At 35.6% G+C, this 20,841-nt stretch overlaps 2 protein-coding genes across 2 annotated transcripts in view; one reads left to right on the top strand and one right to left on the bottom strand.

Moving 5' to 3' along the window:
- The window catches only part of HLCS (holocarboxylase synthetase), a 126,427-nt gene extending 112,419 nt beyond the window's left edge, over positions 1-14,008 (top strand). Inside the window, 5 exon segments of the mRNA XM_040577305.1 lie at positions 933-1,000; positions 2,071-2,231; positions 5,495-5,609; positions 8,991-9,204; positions 9,663-14,008. Of these exon segments, the coding sequence (XP_040433239.1) occupies positions 933-1,000; positions 2,071-2,231; positions 5,495-5,609; positions 8,991-9,204; positions 9,663-9,831 (727 nt within the window). The 3' untranslated portion in view covers positions 9,832-14,008.
- SIM2 (SIM bHLH transcription factor 2) overlaps positions 13,350-20,841 on the bottom strand; it is a 60,146-nt gene continuing 52,654 nt past the window's right edge. The window contains exon 12 of the mRNA XM_040577316.1: positions 13,350-18,454. Within this exon, the coding sequence (XP_040433250.1) occupies positions 17,727-18,454 (728 nt within the window). The 3' untranslated portion in view covers positions 13,350-17,726. The remainder of the gene's footprint in view (positions 18,455-20,841) is intronic.

Genomic DNA, 20,841 nt, shown 5'->3' with positions numbered 1-20,841 from the left:
GAAATAACTCTGAAGGATTGGACTGCACTTATCTCTGAGACAAGACCACTTTTATATGAATGAACAACATGATATTTGTGCCCATATTGGAAGGAGGTTTTTAGGCTATAAATCACTCTCTGGGTTTGCCTTGCTGGCACCATCTTGAATATCTATTTTATCTGTTAAATAACTCTTTGCAAAAATGTGAAATGAAGAAGGATCACAGCACAGTTCAGATCTGTTTTAAAGCGGCTCGAACTAAGTTCTCACAGTAGGGTTTTTTTCTTCCTTTTTAAAGTCTTGCATTGACTCATTTGGTGGTGTTAAAGTGCACTTTCTACTTATCCCCAGAGGAAAGTTAGTATTCTTTTAAGTGAAACTATTTTAAAAGCAGAACACAAGCCTAAAATAAGCCAGTGTTCTCTAGAGCTCTCAGAAGGTGTAGATTTATTTACTGTAGTTAAATCATAATTAGTTCTCAGGGGATAGTGTATCTTTTAAACTGCTTTATTGCCACCATATTGGTTTTCTAAATAATCAGAAACTGCTGCTGTTATATTCTGTAGTATGAACAAAAATTTGCTTTAAGTAGAAACAAATGTCTAGAATTGCTAGTTGTCACTTACTGAAGATAGCGACACGCAAAAAAATAAGCACTTCAAGAAAATGTGAAGAAATACAAAGCGTATGTTATCAGAAGGCACCTTAAATGAACTATGGCTATAACTTTTTCCAGTGTAACAGATACGGTAATGTTTTACATGATAATTTTTCAATTAATCTTTTCTAATATTCTAATGCTTTTTGGTCAAGAATAAATATTAACTGAAAACGGATAAATGGTAGTGCAATGTTAAAGTAAAATATTACCTGATATTTAAACCTAGATTTTCATGAATGTAGCTTAGTGTTCCAGCTGATAAACATTTTTTTTTTTCCTTAATTGGCAGGTTAATGTTCAAGTTGCCTGAGGAGATGGGTTTAATAGCAATTGCTGTTCGACAAACACAAGGGAAAGGTTAGTAAGTTTCCTTCTTGTGCTAATAAATGCATATTAAACATACAAAATAGGACTTTTTAATGTCATATAGCTTCGTTAAAGATACATTATGAGTATTTTTGATAATAAACTACAGAATAATAGTGTTCTCTTCTCCTCCTGCTTGAACTGTGGATTTAAACTCAAAACCTAAGTTAACAGAGACCAAAGTAAACGTTTTCAGGATGTTTGGTGGCTTTTGCAGAAATGATTTAGTGGTCTTCTACTTTCTGCCAGAAAGTCTCAAGTCATGGAAACTGCCATCACTACATTTAGTGTAATACAATTCAGACTTCCAAATCAGAACTCCGGTTTGATTTAACTAGAACAAGACTGGGTTGTCAGACTGGAAGACTTTTGTCAGAGAGGTTTTGTTGAGTCTACAGGACTGTCTTGAAACGTCATGTGGGCTTTCACAATCTTTTAAAAGTAAATACAAGCGGGTTATGCCTCTTGTCTAGAAAAGTGCTACCACTGATATAAAAGCCACTTTCAGTTTATTAGAAAAGCACAGTGCCCAGCGTAATAAGCTTTTCTGAGCACACATCTATTCTGAGCACACAGTCAGTTAGCTGGTTTCTGACTCAGATCTAGCATGTGTCAAGTTGATTCACAATGTGGATGGATTTGTAGACACATACAGAGGATCTTCACAAATATTTCTTCACTCAAACAAAGCAAGATTATTTGAAATGTGTATGTTACCAAATACCAGGCAAAGCTTGGAAGCAAGTAATTTAGGACATTATAGGAAACCAGTAGCAGAATGCACTCTAAACAACCTGCTTTTTTTGTTGCTGTTGCGTGTAGGGGTGGGGTGGTTTTTGTTTTTTTTTTTTTTTGATTTAAAAAAGATAAAGCTTTGCACTTTAGCTTTTTAAATTTCAAAATAAGTTTGGAAACTCCTTTATAGGACTTATTGTATGTTCTCAGGTTGGTACTATTGAATCTTTCTCCTCTGTAGTTGCCTACATTAACAAAGTGATGTTTTTAATAAATATTTTTTTCCTGTATTGAAATCAATATTTTTTTTTCTTTCCCCTCCCCAGGTCGTGGTGGAAATGTTTGGCTCAGTCCCATGGGTTGTGCACTATCCACTTTACATATTACAGTTCCTCTACATTCCAACTTGGGCCAGAGAATTCCTTTTATTCAACACCTAGTGTCCTTGGCAATGGTAGAGTCAGTTAGATCGATACCAGGATATGAGGTATCTCACTTTAATTTTATCAAAATTCCTGTTTCTGTTTCCATTTTCCTTAAATTCTGAGTTTTTACTATGTCTTCTTTGCATTGAATGACTCAACACTAATACAGTTGTAAACAACAGTAGTAAGTTTAGCCTTCATACATACTTAATTTATATGTTTTAAGAAATCTAGTATGCATATGATGAATACTGTCTTTTATTGAGCTGATTAAGTATACTACCCTCATTTCACTCATAATCTGATGAAACTTAAGACTCAGTCTTCAGCAATAAAAAAAATGTCTTTTTTGTTTGTCTAACAATTGAGTTGATTTGCTTTGGTTCTGAAGGAGTTGGGGAAGAGGGAGGAAGGAAAAATGAATAAAACTGACAAATCCTTTTCTGCCTTTTTTTGTCAGTTCTGTTTCAGTGGTCATTTTATCCCTTTTAAAGGATTTTTCCAACCCTTGTTTAAAGTTGAAAACTGATTTCTAAGGCAAGAACTTAGGAGTATTGCTCTCAAGAGGGAATCAAGTGTCCTGTCATCAATATTAAAATGAAGAACCAGTCTTCTTCATCACCTCATATATCTCCTTTTTAATGTTACCATTTCCTAATATTTGCTAACTATAAAACTTTGGTATTTTACAGAAGTAGTTAACTAAAGCATATGTTTCCTATATTACAGAAAATCAATGACTTATACACATTTACACATGAACTTTATTATAGTGGCACCCAGTAGCTTTGCTGAAGTTTAGGGTCTGTCAGCCTTTCTATTAAAACCTTCTAACTTCAGTGCTTCATAACTTGACTATAAAAACAAAATGCTTTAGGCTAAAATTTGCGATATAAAATATTTGGCTAGAGTGAATAATTTAACCATTTAGAATAGAAGGGACAAGGGTTGGTTTTATAAAATATGAGTCTGACTGGGGAAGGAGTTAATTTATGAATGGAGGTGGTTTTGCTTCTGTATGCCTACCCCGATATACTGTGGCATTTTGTATTTTATTGCATTCAAGAGAAAGAATGTGACTGATGTACTAAATATTACTATAAAGATAATGTGTACCACTAATGCAGATACTGGGATACCAAACTTATTTGGACACTTCCTGTGTTCCCAGTAGCTTGGTATGTCCCAGGCAAAGCTGCTGAATCTCCTTTGAAGTAGAAAAATACATACTAAAAAGTCTTCCAATATACATCCTGGGGATATTTGAGAGGATTTAATTCTGTTGTGGTGTCCCATCCCACCCCCCAGGAAGTCAAGTCCTAGACAATGGGTTAAAAAAGTGTTACGGGTCTGGACTCAAGTACATTGAAGCAAGGAAATTCAAGGATTTGTCTGAAACTCAGAGCTTCAATTTGTCCTTTATTTAGACTTGTGTATTGCAGGGTTTTTCTTTATGTCAGATGAACAGCCATGCCATACAAACTGTAGCAGCTGAAAACAATGGGCTAATTTAGAGAAGTGGTTTTATTCTTACCTCTGCATTTCTTTACCTCTGTGGGAGTATGGGGAATCTTAATATTTCTTTAACACACTTTAATGGGGTTTGTTATGCCCAAAGTCCATTTCAGGATTTCCACAGACAGATATGAAATGCATGTGTTTCAGTTTATCATTCAGTCATCGTTTTTAGGATTCTGTCATGAATGTTTGCAGTTCTAAATAGGCAGCGATTGAGGCCTTTGTTCTGGGCTCTCTTTTGGCAAACTCTGACAGTTCAATTGTAAGTTTTCCTGTCAGATGTTAGTGCTGCAAATTCAAACAAGCTTATATCCAGAGAGTGTTTTGCTTTCGCATTCTGAGAACAGCAGAAATCTCACTCTAGTAAAGGAAAATAAGAACATGCTCCATTCCCACTGTGCCTTACCCATCATTTCTTTGACACTCTGATAGTTATGCAGAACCTTGTCACTCTGTTTTGTGGCAAACAACACAAGTCTTCACTGTGTAGTTTGTTTCATGAAAATACCCCACTGGCTTGTTTGCTTTTCATGCTTGCTTGTGACCTCAGTTGCCACGCTAAATAAGTGCCCAGTGTCTTACAGGCGTATGGATTCCCTAAGTAAAATCTAGTGAATATATTGTCATTCTTTTGCAGAAGGAAAGTGATGTCTCCTTTGGTTACCTTCAGAAGGTCTCTTAACACTGATAATACTGTTTAACTGTGGCATACTTTGCATGTCTCAAGAGTCTTCTCTAAATCCTTTCACAGTGTGAAGAGTCAGGTTGTTTTTTTGTAATGAATATGAATTGGTGGTATTCTCTTAGCATGCTTTGATAGCAAAATCAGTTAGTATTTCCTGTCAATGTATGTATAATGGACTCCTCCCTGGCCTTTAAATCTGTCAGAGAAGTAGACATGGATCCAGGTGCAGTTTTCACACATCCTGTAAAGGGATTTTATAATCTACAATAGGAGAGAATATGGCTCTTGTAGTCCTGGAGCACCTCCCATAATCTGCCTCTTGGGATACGGTCATATGCAGTTTTTCAAACTACAAGAAGCACATTGCTTTCTTTTTGTGTTTAAGTAGCCAGTGCAAAGTTCAGTTCAGTTCTATGGTTTCAACAAAAACTTCTCTATTGCACTGGAACAGTGTCATACAGCACAGTTTGTGTTTCCAGCTCCACGGTTTCAGCATAGCTGCCGAAAGCATGAATATATTTAGAATATTACTGAAGTATTTACATAGTTGTGAACTGGAATTTCTCCTGTCTGCTGAGTTCAAGAAGTCGTTGTCTCTTTGTCTGGTTTCTGCAAGGATCCTCAAATCTAGAGTTGATATTTTATTGTGGATTTACTCTGATCACTTACACTTCATCAGCAGTGACCCACACTTGCTGCCAGTTTTCATCTTTCTTGAACAGATCTTTCAGTTCTTTAATAGGGCATAATGAATGAAGTAAGTGAATTCTATAAAACCTTATGATTTTGATTCTATAAACCTCTACTATCTTTAGTTCTCCTTTTGGTTGCTCTAGGACTTTATTATCTAGCATTATTTATTTATTTTTTAACTAAATTTAAACTTTTCTCTGACAGCTGTCAACCTCTTTAGTAGACCATGTAACCATGTTACCATGATTTTATCAGTAACACTTGTGAAACCCTTAAATAGGTTCTTATTATGGAGAGTTGACAGTATCGTATCCAGTGTGGCAAAGAGGTACAGAAAATATAGAATATGGAGTGATGAATGAGCCATGTTCTTATAACCAGTTTCAGAGAGCAAATTGTTTCTAAATGTGTATGGTTTTGTTTCTTTAGGACATTGAACTGCGAGTAAAATGGCCAAATGATATTTATTACAGTGATCTTATGAAGCTTGGTGGAGTTCTGGTAACCTCTACACTTATTGAAACAACATTTCATATACTTATTGGTAAATGTCTATTTTTAAGCTTTTCTATACTGTTTTTTGTTGTTGTTGTTTGTTTGTTTGTTTGTTTTCCCTAAAGAAATTTGCTGTTAATGTGTTTATGAGTTCAAATGATAAGGACAAGAACAAATAATGACAGCAGGCATAAGGAAATAAAGCACAGTATTAAAACAAAAGAAAGCACATAAAGTAAATGTTTTCATTCTTCTTAAGAATTCCATATGCTTGACAAGGAAAACATAAATGCAAGCATCTGGGCTGGTGTAGTGGGGTTCAAAGAAAGAGCATTACAGGAGAGAGGGAAAATGTCCTTGATCTATTGCAAAACTAGTAGAATATAGAGAAAAATGTATGATTTTTTGGTTTTCATTTTTTTTGCAACATGACAAATAGGTAAATAAATAACATTCCATTTAAATCAGGAGAGAAAGAGCTATGTACACATTGTAATGTTTTCATTTCTTCTTTCGTCCTTTTAAATTTATTTGTAACTTGCTTCTGTTGATATCTTTTCAGAAATTGGCATATTGCCAGTGAAGCAGCACTGTAGTAATTATTTGATTAAATACTCTCTTTCTTTAGTTCTCTGAAAACATAAAATTTGCAAAGTGGTTAGGAAGGCTGGGAGGAGCAGGGTAAGGAATGACAGACTATTTGTTCATTTTGAAGATGAACGGTCTATCTGGAAGGCTGATTCCAAAAAGGTAGCAAGGCCAGTCCCAAAAAGACTGTATGTGTATTTTCCAGGAAGTGCCAGTGCTTTAACAAGGAAAGACATCAAAGTCAAAGTATCTCCACCACCTTCTTCTGTGAAGCTTGCCCAACCATTATATTTTCTGTTTAATTGTTATATCCTCATTTTGGAGATGGTCTACATTTACAGAATGGAAGTTACACCGAGATGCTTAAAGAGTCTCTCTGTGCCCCATCAACCATTTACAGCTTCCATGTGTTCTTCCAGCGCCTGAGCTGGTTAACACAAGAAAAGCAAATAATGGCTTTAAAACTGTTCCTCTTGTCAAATGTCTCTTTGCACATGACAGCTTAGTTCTGCACCTCGAGCTACTTATTGCAAACACCAAAACATTTAAATTAAAATGGAAACTTGCTGTATGCATTCTCTCTGATGCCCATAGGAGTCATCTTGATGATTATAGCTCTGAAGTATAAAAAAAAATATACATTTTCATCAACATTTCATCTTAGAAGCTTCCAGCCAAAAGAAAGTTACTTGTTATATACTACTCCAAGGATCTTTTCCATCATTTCAGTGATGGCACTGAGAGCAGTAAGGGTGACTCATGACACCTGATTTCTTTTATTAGTAGTAGCAACGAGATCAAAATTCTGCAACAGCAAAGATAAGCTAGATGCATCATCCTCTTTCTAGAGTCATGCAGATTCCTTTCCTAGACCTTAGCACTCATAAAGAAAGTCCCGTGAGGGTAATGATCAAAATCACAGGTCATGTACGTGGCTTCACTGCTCTGAGAAATACCTCAGAAGAAGAGGTGGGCAAGAGACAGACCTGCCTTCTCACCTGTACCGTGTGCTTGAGGCCTCACAGATGGCACAGTTCATGTTCATATTGGTATGAAAAAGGAAGAAAAAAAGAACACATTTTAAACATTATTTTTAAAAACTTTTTTTTAAGTACTTAATTGTTGTAGGACTTTGGGAAGAGGAGTTCTGCAGAATACACTTCTTTGGTGTAAGGGCCAGATTCAGAACAGATATAGGTAGCCAAATATAAATGGACTGAAAGGGACAGCCAATGTGCCTGACCTGCAAAAGCTCTGTCTACCTCTGTGTGGAGCTAAGGGATGGATGCCTGCTCGGAGTAGGGGAGAACATTGCGCAGATGCTCAAGGCAGTACTAGCCCTAGAATTGGAAGATGTGTTAGTCACATCAACACGCTGCAAGGTCAGTGTTAAATTATTATTATTTACTCTTCTCACAGGGGCAAGAAAAGATGCCCTAAGAGTCCTGAGCACCTCATATTTTTCAGATTAGCTGTCCACATTTTTGCCACCATGCTTATTCCCAGATGCTACTGCCTCATCTGAGCTCATCATCTCAGTATGTTTCTCATGCCCATTTCAGTTTTAGGAAACTAGTGATCTCCATACATAAGCACCTGAGTGCCTTTAGCCTGCAGATGAACTCAAAGGCTACATTTTGCACCCTGACAGTACATAACAGAGCATAATGAGCACTGTCATTCTTTCTTCACTTGTATTATATTTGAGTTTAAACAGCTGAGTTGTGATCTGCTGGCGTGGCATATTATTTTTTCCAGTTCATTTTCCTTTTTATCTTCCTAATAATACATCTTTCCTCATTTCAGTGAGATTGATATCCTAGCATTGATATTACTGTGGCTTCCTTCTACGAATTCTCTGATTAGTTAGAAGTCAAAAACTCCTTTTCACTGAAGAGATCCTTCTCCTCATGGTTAATACAAATTAATTCCATATATGAACAGTCTCATTAATAGCAAATTTACAAAACAATGCATCTGGACCTTCCTACACATGGAGGTGCATCATGTCTAAACCTGATTGACAGGACTGGTGTTATATCCCAAATGTCTGAGGAAAGAAAAATCCAAATTATTAGGAGAAAAAATAAACAGGTAATACAATATATTTCTTTACATCCCTTGAAGCCTGTTTCAGCAGGCTGCAAAAAAGGCCCCAGGAGGCATATTTAAATAAGAAAGGCATTCTGCCAACGTTATTCTAGCTGGAGAAATCTCAGTGAGAGACTTGAGGCTTCTAAAGGATATGCTGTGGTAAAATAGATTAAGCAAACTGGAGTCTTACCCAGCAAACTTAAATCTTCTGGGCTTTTCGCGGCAAGCCAAACAAGTCGTATCAGTTGAGTAACAATGCTTAATTTTCAGAAAATGAAATCAGCTGACTGCAGTAAACAGAAAGTACTCTTAATTAAATTTTAAACTGAAAGATAAAACTGCATCTCAGAGTATGGTCAAGGGTTTGCTCTCAATTAGCTAACTACCTGTCTACTTAGAGTGAGTAAAAGAATTTCTCACTTTGATGTTATTATAACCAATATGATAGTTGCCACTTCACATCTTCCTAAACCTCCATGATAGGGTGGTGTTTTGTTGAAAGGGCTGTACTGGATTTACTTCTACAATTTTGAAGAGGCACTTTAAGGACAAGAACCAAGTCAAATCTGGACTGTAATTTGTAATTATGCAAATAGAAAGATTTAAAGGTGTAAGAGACTGAAGAAATACTGCAAAAAAATCCTCAGAGATAATAATATATCAACTAGTTGAAGTACAAACTTTTTAGTAGAGACAAAATAGTCATATTTACAAATCCTGTCCCATTCTTTTGGTTTGTCTTCTTCAGGCTTTGGATTTAATGTGAATAACAGCAACCCCACCATATGCATCAATGACCTCATCACAAAATTTAATAAGGAAGAGGGGACAAAACTTAAGCCTTTAACTGCAGACTGCCTTATTGCAAGAACTGTAACTGTGCTAGAGAGGCTTATAGATATTTTTCAGGAGAAAGGGCCCAACGGAGTTCTTCCCCGTTACTACAAGTACTGGATACACAGGTAAGCATAATGTTCTTCTCTTTTAAGAACGTTAGAGATAACTCATGGATGTTTTATCTTCCATTTTCAGTGTTCTACCAGGTTGCCTTTAAAACTGGTGACTTAACTGAAATATATATTCCTAAGTAGTATGTGATTCTGTGGTGAGAATGAAAATAACACACAGTAAAATCAATGGACTAGCACAGGTTAAAGAGTGTTTCTAGGTATTTTACAAAGCTGCTGTAGTCATGTCTTTTACCAAAAGGAAAAAAAAAAAAAAAGGGCGGGGGGACGGGGGTGTTACTGTTAATTCCACAGAAAGAAAGTAAAGCAGGAAATAGAAAATATTGCTGAAAAACATTCTCTGTTAAGAACCCATAAAGTGAGAATATTCTACTAGATAGTAGTCCTCTGTTATTTTTTTATTGTTTCTGTAATCAATTAATTCATAACTGTCTGTTTTTCTTTAACGACAGTGGTAAGCAAGTCCATCTCTACAATGAGGAGGGCCCAATTGCATGGATAGTTGGGATAGATGATTATGGATTCCTTCAAGTTCATGAAGAAGGCAAAGGTGTAGAGTCTGTGCATCCAGACGGCAACTCTTTTGACATGCTGAGAAACCTCATAATCCCAAAGCATTAATAGTCCTCAGAGCTCACAATGCAAAAAGAGGCTCTTTACTATTCAACACTAGCAGCTAAACTTGCTTAAAGGTGGGAGGGTGGTTGATGGCATGGTTGTGTTTTTTTTTTCTTCCAATTTCTAACGTCTTTGTTCTTTGAGATGGATAACTTCAAGAGTTTAAGAAGAAGTAATTATCTTTTGCTAAAGTTCTGTTGCATTAACTTAAAAACACATCTATGTTGCCATTCTTTATAAGCACCTATTCTTTAAAAGGACCCTGATTTCAAAGGAGTACTTTGTAATGAACAGAACTTTTTCTTCGATTACACACTGTATTTGGCTAAATCTTTTGGTTTCAGAAGGGGTGTTTTCATTGTGCTTAGCGCTATAGTACAGTACAAGATTTACATATTTACCATGTTTTTATTAACTAGATTCAGGTTTTTTTGTTGTCTGCAGTGGAATCATCTAGAAGAGCTCATCATATATTTCTGAATTAGTGGGCTTACCACTGTGCTTAGCTTCAGGTCTAAGTAGAACCTTGCCGTCTTGGTTCTTCTCCATATGGACCTGTACAACAGTTTACATACTGTGCTTTGGTCTCAAGTCTGCAACTCTGTCATGGCTGCCTTGAGTTTTTGGAGAATTTTCCATCAGCTCGTAAGAACTGTGGTTGGTTATACCAATGTATTTTTGCTTTTCATACTCAGTTGGATCTAAGCAAATCATCTCATATCTCCGTTAAATTATAGTCTTCTGAGAGGTTTTAGCCCTATAAGAATAGTCCACTGGAGGTCATGACGGGTGTAGCACCTAGTTGAAAAGCTCTTATCTGGTTTATTGTAGGATTCCATTCTAGGGGATGGAAGTCTAAACAGTTTAGAGTTTAATAGTAATTCCACTGTAATAGTAATGAAGCTAAGAGAATAAGTAAGAGAAAATGCCCCACTCTTTAAGATCCCTGCCGTAAACAGTTACTACAGTGAAAACAAGAAAACACGCAGTTACCTGTGTCCAAATTCTCTTCCATCATTTCTGGTTTCACCCCTCCTTTCCCAAAGTAGGGCATCTGGTTTTGCTGTTAACCACTGAGAACAAGAGGTTTAACATCTGCTGACCTGGAAATAACTTGCTTTTGGGGCTGGCTGCACAGTGTTAGTGTGGTCATGTTTGGAAAACATCGTGAGGTAGGCATGTGGGATCTTCTGTGTGATAAGCAGCTTGTTGGGTTTTCTCCTGTGCAAGATGAATTTGTACCAGGAGGCTGGCCACCAGAGCACTTCAAATGGTTCTCTACAAACAAAAAGTTTATCATAGGTGTGATGTGGCCAGCTTCATTTCCTCAAGTAGGCAGCACTGCTTATTATGTTACCTGGTCCCTACTAAAGGTGGATAAGCCAAATTGGTTTCCACAAAGCACTTCTGTCTACTAGCCAGAAATGTTTTTTTTTTTTTTTTTTTGGTTAAAGTTCACCTCATAAACAATCTGAACATGTTAGTAGATTGTTTCAGTTACAAAGCCAAGAAGTCTTAAAGCAAGGAAGCTAGTCAGTAAAGGTAATTTAGAGTAATCCTCACATATTAGGTTTTAGGTGGTTTGGCAGCAAGTGCTAAAAATTAAGTTGTCCCTCTTACATTTAGGACTTTTAGCTCCATATCACAGTATATTAGTGTGTGTGCCTGGTTGTCTGTCCTCTGCTGTTTTGTTTTCCCTTGTGATCTGCATCATATGAGACTGCACACCAATATTTCATAGAACTGTACAGTGGAGTGTAGACAGCTGTTAATTGGCTTAGTTAAAATGATACACATGAACACCAATTTTTACATTTTCCCACCAGATACTTCAAAGCTGCTTTGGGCTGTTAATTTTTGGCAGCTACCTTTATTTCAGAACCAAATATTGATGTATATTATAATTGAATGAAATTTGAGTCTGAGTTAATAAAGTTTAAATAAAAAAGAGCCCATTTATATATACATATATATAGCGTGTTTGTGGTTGTGTGTGTGTGTATGTACACATCTCTGTGCGTCTTCACTTCTTTTTTATCTTTTCCTTCAAGTAGCTCATAAACATTGCATGCTGCTGCTGGTCAGCTGTGGAAAGCAAAATTCTGGTACAGTTTTTTTCAACCACAGAGTTTTACAAAACTTTAGATCTGTATCTCAATATGAAATTTGTAGCTAAAACACTATCTCTGTTTTGGTACAGTAGACTATGCCAATAGGAAACATTGTTGATATCACTCATATTCCAGATACACTGATGAGTGCCTGTAGAGGTTCCTTTTAATGATTAGGCTGGGCATCAGGTTTTGACTTGAATTGCTTCCTTAAAACATGCTCTCCCTACGCTAGGGACAAGTACTGTATAAGAATGATGGGAAAAAATGATAAAACATGTTCCTGTTGGAAGGACATAGTGGAGTACCTGCAAAATTTCACTTTACTAAGCTGTCACAGTGAGCAGAAGGCAGATGTATTTTTTAATAGTAAAACGTTGCAATATTTCATGGTTGCTATCATTCCATTTTGGATTTCTTCATAGTCTTTTTTAATGAAAAGCATGTTTTATTCTTGCTTTGAGTTGTAAGATTATTCTGAAAAGGTTTGCATTGAAACTTAGCACTGAACTTCCTTTCTATAAATAAGAACTAATCAAGTGTGGATTTGTCAGAGCATAGGTAGATGGTGTGGGAATACCACTTTGCCTCAACTTTTTAGTGGCCTCTTCCTGTGTGTTTAAAACTACCTTCTGTCTTGTGGAAACAGCCTTGAGTTGAATAAAGCATTTGTTACAGACTTGACCTTTCCTTCAGAAGAACCAAAGAACTTCACAAAGAAAATTCATGTTATATACAGAGCAGTGGAATCAGGTCATTCTGGCTAGCAGCTGTTACTGTCAAGAACGCCAGTGAACCTTCCTATACCGCACTAATCTTAAGGTATTTGGGGAGCACAGCCAGTAATCTTATTCTTTTTATGGCAAACTTGGCACACCCAGAAAACCACAACATTTTTGTATTTTTGTTATTGTTCTTTACATAAGACAGACAAATGTGGTGTAGTGTGGTCTCTGAACATAGGTATGTAGAGAATCAGACATCTCCAGACCCAGAAGTAATGCACTGAAAATGTTTAATTTTATTAAATGTCTAGATTAGTAAACCACTTATTTCATTGTGAGGCTGATGTCATATCTTAAACTATTTTCTTGATGAAGTGCTTTCAAAAACATTTATTGTGGTGTCCATATTTCTGTGACTTAATTTTTTTCTCTGAGACTGTTATAACGTTTCTTGAATTACACATTGTGCAAATATCTATAGAGATTGTTTATTGATCAGAAAACTTTTGCAGAGCAAGCAGAGTGTGTTGGCACGTCTGTGTTCAGAAAGAGTAAGCAGGTTGTGTCCAGACAGAACCAATGCTGTTTCCAAAGATTTGAAATAGTAATAATGTACTTAACATTTAAGAGTTCAAGCAGTACATCTCACTTCTATTAAAATGTTTTATAAGACTTCAGAGTGTTGTTAAAATCTATCCAGCAAATATAATATACTTCAAGGGCTATTATCTAGAAATAATATTAAAGTATTTAATTCTTTATGCTGCTGTTTAATTGTGCAACTGTTGGGGGGGGGTTAATTATTTTTTTGCTTTTTCTGATCCAGCTACAAGACCTCAGCAGTCTAAAAAATTACTCTCTGCAACTACTTTGTAATATGCAATAGCTACATCAATTTTTTCTGAAGTACAGCTTAGTAGGTGTTGTGAAAAAGATTTGTGCTGCTAACAGTTGATTCATTCCTGGGGGAAGCTGGCTTGATAAAAGCATTTGCATGCATAAGTTACAGTAGTGATGCACAGCAATGACCAGACACCAAAGAAATTAAATCTGGACTGAAGTAAGAACAGAGGTCAAAAAATGGTGGCATGCAGCAGAGTATCATCATGTAGCAAACAACTGAGAAAAAAGAACTGCAGGGAGGAATTGTAAACTGATGCTGTATTTGAATATCTTGCATTAGGGTGTTTCATTAGTGATTCTGTGTTATTTTCCATTCTCCAAGACTCTCCCTTTAAAATGTAATGTGGCTTAAACAGAATACATAATTCCTTGTATTTTATGATACACTAACTGTCAAATATAGTGTCATAATTGAAATAAATTTTCAAATGTACAGTGTTATTCTTTGTGAAATCTTGTGTTTTGTAGTAAAAAAAAATCAAACTCACTTTTCCTTTGGCTACAGGACTTTATTATCATTTTAACAGTTCTGTTTTACATAATAAATAAGCAAAAATGCTTTACATTTTTAGGGAATACATATATAATTCTGAGCATTAATAGGTTGTTTGTTTTGCGTGCTTTTTCTCCTACATTTGCCAAGTAGCTCATATCTGCATCATATATATAAAAAAAAAAAGCAAAATCTAATGTTCAGGAAAAAATGAAATTAAATTTTCTCTGTGTTGCTTTTGAAGTATGACTGAAATGTTGAAAAAATGCTTGGTGTGGTGTTTTGTGATTTTTAGAGAAATGCTAATATCTGGCAGGTATACCATTCATAAAGATAGCATTTCCACGTTATCTCAGTGATCTATTATCAGATTTTACACCTATAGTCCACTGTGCTTAATTTAATTAAATTACTTAAATGCCCTTTTGAAATTACATGGTTGTAACCTGGAGAGAAGTCTGTTCCCTTACCACCTTATTTACATTGCACTGTTTCTCTTAATAGGATAAAAACTTTTGAGACATCAATATGGGATTAACATTTCCAACTTTATATTTAGGTAAATCATTACCCCTCTCACACTCTTTCTCTGTTTCATACTGCATAGACTTTACTTGCTAGGCCTGACCTCCCCCAAGATTTTAAATCCCATCAAGTTGCATGATAAAGGTATCTATGATAAAGATATCTATACTGGCTCGAATAAGTATGATGGAGAGAACTTAGGTTATTTTTCATAATATAATGCAATTCACACTCCACTTACATGACATAATTTTTTCCAATTATTAAAAACATTGCCACTGTCAATGGCTGTACCACATTCTACAGTAATAGCATACTATAAACATCTGTAGTTTAACTGACTAAAAGTCGATGCTTGAACTCATATTTTTCTCTCAGTATAATGTACTCACATTCCAGATGTGAATATGCAATTGCTGTTTCTATTTTGGAATGGCAGGAAAAATGTTTCACACATTTGCTTTTATAATCACAGATCTTTTCTAAAACCTACTCTGTATTATCATATGTGAATGCATAATTGATTCATTATTTCCTAGCAGGGAAAATTCGTGTATTTGAATGTCATATACTGCAAAACATCTGTGGGAGAGTGATGGAACACCTCCTCTACTCAGGCTTGTTGAACAAAGCCTGGAAGTGTGAATAACAAGCTAGATGCTGGAAAAATATTTGGTGGTATTTTACTGAAAAATATTAATGGTGTTTTTTAACCAAAGCCTAATTTGTACGTTCCTGAAAACGTGTTTTTATTATGAGAATTACTTATAAGAACAGAAAAATACACCAGATTGACTTCATGTGCAGCAATGCACTAATGAGGTATGTATGGAGAGACACGTAATATGAAAGAGTTGTGCATCAGGTTTCTTTTTAATGATGCAAACAATGTCAGTTACTCCTTAATAGGGTATGGTTTTAATTTAAGAAAATTAACATACAAGTCGTAGCATAATTGTATCTTCTAAGAAGTTGGGTGCATTCATGAGTAACACTGGCTGGGAAAGCTATTAAATAAAGCCACTATAAAACCAGCTTGGGTCTCATCAATTAATGAAATCAGAATGATAATAATACTCACTCATAACATTTCTGGAGAAATGCCTTCTCTAGCTTTAGAAAAAACAAGGAATACAATTAAAGTGAATATGTTGGTTTGGCTTTGCTATTTTTTTTATCCTTGCTAAAAAGTCGCTATTCTCGTAGTGACTGATTAGGTATTTTTGCTTATATTTGTCATGAAAGGTAGCATTTTTTTAGTAAATTCAGTCAGACAGCTGTGAATTTCCAAAGTGAATACCAATTTAGCTTCATAATAAAGCTTTCTGTGTTAAACTTTTAATTGAAAGCAATAAAAATACTGAAGATTATTTTCAAACACGTTAACAGTATTATTGTTTACTCATAGCAATAAATATCCATAGGTGCAAGGAGGTGACTGAATATTATTACTGTACATACAAGATGGAGAATGTGCACTTTAAAAAAGTGTGTATTTCATTACATTTTTATCTGACAAGGTGCAATCCATGAGCGTGTATTTTTCCATATTGCACAAGCCAGGTAAGCATTTTCTTTAGGAAAGGTCTCTTTGGAGAGAGAAAAGAAGTTTCTAAAATGTAAACTAGCTTTGAATGGGGCTAAGAAATGTGGCTAAATATGGTGGACTCAGATCTACAAAAACCTTTATCGTTATTTACACTTATTATGTAGAGAGCCATACGTTGTTTTATCAAAAGCACATGAATGTTTCGGGAAGTGGGTGAAAGACAAACTGGACCAACTTGTCAGGAAAACACACACAGATTCGTATGCTTCCTTATTTCTTGGTTTGCAAACTTTACAGAGAAGTAAAAACAAGGGGGGGATCTGTTCCTAATAGGCTGGGCAGAATTTAAATATATGCTGTATGCTTTTTGCTTTCTAGTTTATTGGCACAAATTGAGATGTATGCAAAGGGTTCACTTCAAAGCAATGATGTACCTGGCTTTACTTCAAGTGCAATCTTGTTTCTTGTGGTTGTGCAATGACTTCTGACTTTTCTTATTCAGATTGTCCGCTGACATAATTTGTGAAGTGCATGAATCAGGCAAATATTAATCTTACCTTTGTGTTGACAATGAGATTTATGCTTAAGGAAGTGCAGTGTGTTAAAAACTGAACTTTTCAAACTTCAGAAGGTTGCTAGTAAGTTTAAAATAAAGCATAAATGTTCATTATTCCCTTGACTATAAATAAAACATTTTCTGGTGCTATTATTAAAATGTATTTTTGATTAGTTGGTTTGAAAAACTACACAGCGTTCTCCCGGAATATTCAGTGGAATACACTTTTTAGAAGTTTCTTTTTCTTATTACATTTTTATGGGGAATAATCTTTAGTTCCTGCTATGTGATTTGTCCCAATTCACCATGACAAGACCTGTAACCCTTTAATATATATCTTTTTATGTATTAATATGTCATGATATCATTCGTTGTTACGTTAAATGGTGGCAGTAACAATCTCTGAATACTGAAATCTATCTTAAATAAATCAAATTCAGATTTGATTTATTTTAAAAACTTTTGGATAATTAATAAATAAGCGTGTTCCAAACTGAGTTCTGTTTGGTTTGTACAACTGTATTATGGATACTAAAAATCATCACTCTTTAAACAAAGTTCATTTGTCAGGATGTTTAACACATGGGTGGAGAGTTGATGTAAGGTTTCACACAGTTTGTCAAAAATACCTAAACTAGGGTGTACAGTTTATGATAACGATTAAAAGAAAAATAATATATCTTGAATGTACTTTGAGAAGGAGGGGATAAGGGAAAAAATGTTCTTCATATAAATCTCTGCATATAACACCTATCATTTAATTTTGTTGCACACTATAAAATAACAAAAATAAGATCTGTAACAAGTCTTCTCACTGGCACCAGAGCTTAATCTTTGACAACGAAGCACTGAAGCTGGATGTGTTCTTTTTTCCTGACCTTGAAGGTGCTGTTACACATGGCTTGCCAGGAACACACAAGTCTGTCCCTCAATGACCTTCAGCTATGCTCAGTAAATGTAACCATGTTTTCTCATGCTTTTTGGAAATCATTACAGTTTGACTTCTCAATTACATGTAAATACTTTTCTACTACCGTCACCTTCCATTGGCTATTATTACAGAAGTTCCAATATAATGGGGTAGTGCAGTTTCCTTGTGGGTTTCTGGAGAAGAAGCTGATGAGGGGCTTTGGTTTTTGTAAATAAATGTATTTACTTCCTCAGAATTGTATCCATAATTTTCTCCTACATGTCCTGTTGCTGTACATGGTGAAGTTTGAAATGTGCCATGTTTAGCTAAAACATGGTGATAATTTAGAAGCACAAATGGAACTTGTCCAGAGGGTCTTACATCCATCACACACTCACTTTCAGAATCATGATCGAGCTTTACAGTCATTCTGTCATCACTGTCCACTTCATCTAGATTCGTAGCATGGTGACTAATATGCCCATATTTGGGTTCTTTCATACAAATCCGTCTTGTTTGTTCATATACGGAGGGCACTGGTAGGAGATGACTTAACTGTCCTATAGCTTTAGACTGGAAACATTCTGATTTTGGCAGCAAGGAATTAGCTATTGAGTTTGAAAAAGAACTTTCATTAATACTCATTTTTTCTTGTAGGTCTCTGTTAAAAGCTAACTTGTTTTCTTCTTTAATAAGATGGTGAGGTGGCTGAATCCTGTTCTCTATTTTGGTGGGTTTCATGATGCCGGAATCATAAATCTCTTCTTTGTATCTGCTGCCTGGCATGGGTGCTGTGCAACTTGTAAAGTTGTCAGAGAGAGCATCTTGGTTGTATCTTCTGTTTGATATGGGCACTTGCAGGAAAGAGAAAACATGTTAATCACTGGAGACGAGCTCATATAATAGTTACACTCTGACACTTTTTATGACTGAACTTTAATACCCATTTGCTTTGGGACGGATCCAAGTCCCACTGAAGACATCAGAGACACTCCCGTTTGCCTCGGTGGCTTTGGATAAGCTTCTCTAAGACAGTACTGAAAAGTCAAAAATCATTCAGAAGCAATTCTAAAAATGTTTTCTGTGCTACTATGTGAAATGCCCATTTGTTTATTTGACTGTATGATTATAAATCACTGTCATTGTTAATATGGTCAAATCAGGAAACTAAACCTAAGAACTAAATATTAGGAAATGTGACTTACTATTTAAAAAATTCGGACTTAATAAGCTCTTCTCAGAACTCAACAAATGATTTATCAAAGGAAGTCTAACATTTACTAAATGTCGGTGATTACAGTAAAACAGAATTTATTTTTCCTGTCACTGTGGAAGTATACTGGACACCTGCCCTTGTAATGAAAGGGGAAGAAAGTATATAGTATTAGATACTGACTTCCATCATGTTCAAGACTTTGCTTTTTTTTTTTTTTTTCTGTAAAAAAATAGTATCAGATATTAATAATGTCTACTGAGAGCAACAGAAATACTGCTTAAGTAATGCCGGATCTCTGCTTTAAAGATACTTTTATATGGTGGAACTGTATGTATACTAGAAATGTAACTTACAATAAACACTGAAAATGTTCACATTCAAATATAGGAGTACTGAACTGGGTGTGCATTGAAAATCAGAAGCTAAATTTTAAATTTTCAAGGGGTTTGGAACCTAGGATTTCTATTCAGGCTTCTCTAAAATATATTGAGAATCTTTTCCCTGGAGCTTTTGTGTGGTGGCTAAACTTGTTTAATAATTTGAATTGTTTTTATCATTTTCTGCTTGGTTTACACAACTTTTCCTTTAGTACAGTTCTATCTATGAACAAATGATAAGAGAAGAAAACCCACTGTCTTACTCCCATGCAATATGGCTAAAATGAGGTGAGTACTAATTTTTCGTGCTGAGTATCTTGTATGAACAGTTTGACAGTTATACTACTCCTACAAGGCATATTTGAAAGTTTTATGCTAAAGGTTAAATGAGGCACTTACCATATTTCTCAAATTAAACCTAAGCTCCATTTTGTGTCATGGTTACTGAAAGTCCTGAACCCCTAAGCCCCTTTTGTAAAAGGGGCTTTCTGTTTTTCTAAAAATTTTATTCAACATCTTAAAAGTTTTGGAGTTCCCCTGTAGTAGTTGCTGACATAACTGCACCCGCTAATAATTAGATATTCCCTATGCTATAGTAGACTGGAAAAGCCTTCATGTATAACAGAGGAAGCAGAAATAGCTCAATTGTACCTTTTTTTATATGCATAGCTTCATTAATTTCAGAGGGAGTTGCACCACATAATTAACACCAGAATTTAAACAGGAATCTGGATCCAATTTCTTCTTGATCAACCCACCATCCTCCAAGAAGCAACAACCTTTCAGGTTATTGTTTTTAATTTGTATGCAGACATTTCTGTACCAAGAAGTATATGCAGCCCTAAGCGAACTGACTTCTCGTCAGTTGTTGAAAAAGAGCCCTCTTGGATCACAAATCAAAACAGGGATTCAGCCACATGTTTGAGAATAACTTAGAAATTTTACTAGTGTAATTATACCACTATAATTTTAACTCCACTTTTGGCATTCTTACCATGAAATAAGTATCCATGCTGAGAGTTGCTGAGGTAAAACTAACATGATTTAACTAAGCTGGAATACCAGTTTTGGTGTTTTTCCCAAACTTGACATTTCCACAAGAGTCATGGGTTTGTTCTCTTACTGCATGACGGAGTACGCTTACCTTATGGCTCTGCTTTCATCTCTGAACAAAAGATTAACCTTTTCCATTTTTAGAGCCTACATCTGTAAGAAGCTGAAGCATCAAGGCAAACAGTTGGACACAATCTTTTTGTCTTCATTTTTGTAATCTCAAATTCTGCTGGGCTGATAGCTGCTCTCTTGGTACCAAGAAGTAATTTCCATACTTGGAGATTTACAGGATATTATCAATTTTTTTCTATCCGGTGTCTCAAACATGGTTTTCATCTCTCTTGTTGAGGAAGAAGGTAAGCATTTGGTTAATTGCTTGCAGGCTTCCATTAAAGTTGTCAGCACTTTTGCGGAGTTAGAGCAGACAGTTAAGCAAGCCTGCATTGCTACAGAGCACAGTAGTTTTTTGCCCACTCACATCCAGAACAGTTAGTGGAGCTGGATGAAAACCTGCTTTTGTCTTCCTTCATGGAGAAAAACCCAGGCGTGCCCTGGGAAGGACTCCTCATGGGGAGTTCTCTCGTGACCTGTTGCT

Source organism: Cygnus olor, chromosome 1 (assembly GCF_009769625.2).
Source record: "Cygnus olor isolate bCygOlo1 chromosome 1, bCygOlo1.pri.v2, whole genome shotgun sequence".
NCBI classification, from domain to species: domain Eukaryota; kingdom Metazoa; phylum Chordata; class Aves; order Anseriformes; family Anatidae; genus Cygnus; species Cygnus olor.
This window is presented reverse-complemented; position numbering and strand designations above follow the sequence as displayed.